The following is a 1385-nucleotide window of genomic DNA, read 5'->3' as shown; positions in this document are numbered from 1 at the left end:
GTGTCGTCGAGGGCAAGTGGGTCGGCGTTACGCCCACAACGGGGCAGCAATGAAACGAAAACAAAAGAATCATAACAATCAGGAGTGCAGTCCTCAGCACTCAACGCAATTACGGTGGGAGCATCATCGTCCCATGCACACACACACACACACAGAAGTCTTACAACACAGCCACACAGGCCATCAGCAGCAGCATCAGCGGCGCACGCACCCACGCGGGGACGTCGCTGCCATCTGTGTGCTGAGCAAGAAGCTTCTCGCCATCCGCAGTGCCATCAGTCTTAGGCAACAGCGCACCAGCAGGAGGATTCGAAGTGGCATCAGTGGTGTCGGGTTGATGGGGACGGTTGAGTCCTTTCTGTTCATCCCTTTCACTCACTTCGCTTTCCAGAATCTCCTCTTTCTGCTTCTCACTCTCCTTCTGTTTCTTTTCAGCGGCTTCCAGCTCCGTGATGGCTTGCCGCAACTCTGCTTCCGCGGTTGATTTCTCAGTCTTCGCGAGCTCTACTGCATTATCTGCATGTTTCACTGCTGCCTTCATGAGGGCCTCAAGGCCGTCTGTTTCCTTGACATCCTCAGGGGTGCGCACTCTCGCTCCTTTCATTTTTTGCACTCCAAGTGAAAGAGTCTCAGACCCATCAAACTTAGAGTTTTTGAGTTCATTACAGTCACTTTCAGGTATCGCTGTCCCCGATGGAACTTTCTTAGCCGCTTCATCCGCTTTTGTTGCAGCACTAAGCGTGACGTTCGTTGCACTAAGCACCTCCACTGCTTTGTTTGCCTCTTCCACTTCCGTGCGGTACTTCTTCGCCAGGTCACTTGCTTTACTCGCTTCTTGCTGGGCCTTTTGAATCTCAGCTACAACTTTCTCCGCTGCTGTTGGTATACGCGTCGCCGCTTCTGTAACCTTCACCATGGCTGCCTTCACGTTCTGCTCCTCTACCTTCGCCTTCTCCACCAGCCCTTTACAGTCCGACACTGCCTTTGTAGCATCCGCTACAGCCAATTCAGCGTGATTCAATGCTTCCTCAGCTTTCTTCTTTTCTTGAGACAACTTTAACGATTCCACTTTACAGTCCTCAGGTCCAAGCTTCTTCAGCGCCTCCACAGCAGCTGACGTTTCTTTCAAAGCCTGGTTCCCAAGCTCCGCTGCCTTCTTGGCGCCTCCCGTCAGAATGCCCTTTGCTGCCTCTGCTGCCTTCTTAGCCGCCTTCTGTGCCGTCTCCGCTTCACTCAGTGCATCTTTAAAAGAAATTGCTTCTGCCTCCGCTTTACTTGCTGCCTCCACGGCCTCCGTCTTTGCAGTGACGACTGTCTGCTTCGCCGACACATCAGATGCACCAACTGTGGGAAGCGCAGCAGGAGTATCAGCAGCCACGCACAAG

At 53.0% G+C, this 1385-nt stretch overlaps 1 protein-coding gene across 1 annotated transcript; it reads right to left on the bottom strand.

Moving 5' to 3' along the window:
• Positions 1-160: 160 nt before the first annotated feature.
• On the bottom strand, positions 161-916 carry DQ04_20761000 (hypothetical protein; the record flags this gene model as incomplete). Its single annotated transcript, XM_009317959.1, has 1 exon — positions 161-916. The coding sequence occupies one exon, from the start codon at positions 914-916 to the stop codon at positions 161-163; it is 756 nt and encodes a 251-aa protein (XP_009316234.1).
• Positions 917-1385: the final 469 nt, after the last annotated feature.

This window comes from Trypanosoma grayi (assembly GCF_000691245.1).
Source record: "Trypanosoma grayi strain ANR4 Tgr_2076_V1, whole genome shotgun sequence".
NCBI lineage: Eukaryota > Euglenozoa > Kinetoplastea > Trypanosomatida > Trypanosomatidae > Trypanosoma > Trypanosoma grayi.
This window is presented reverse-complemented; position numbering and strand designations above follow the sequence as displayed.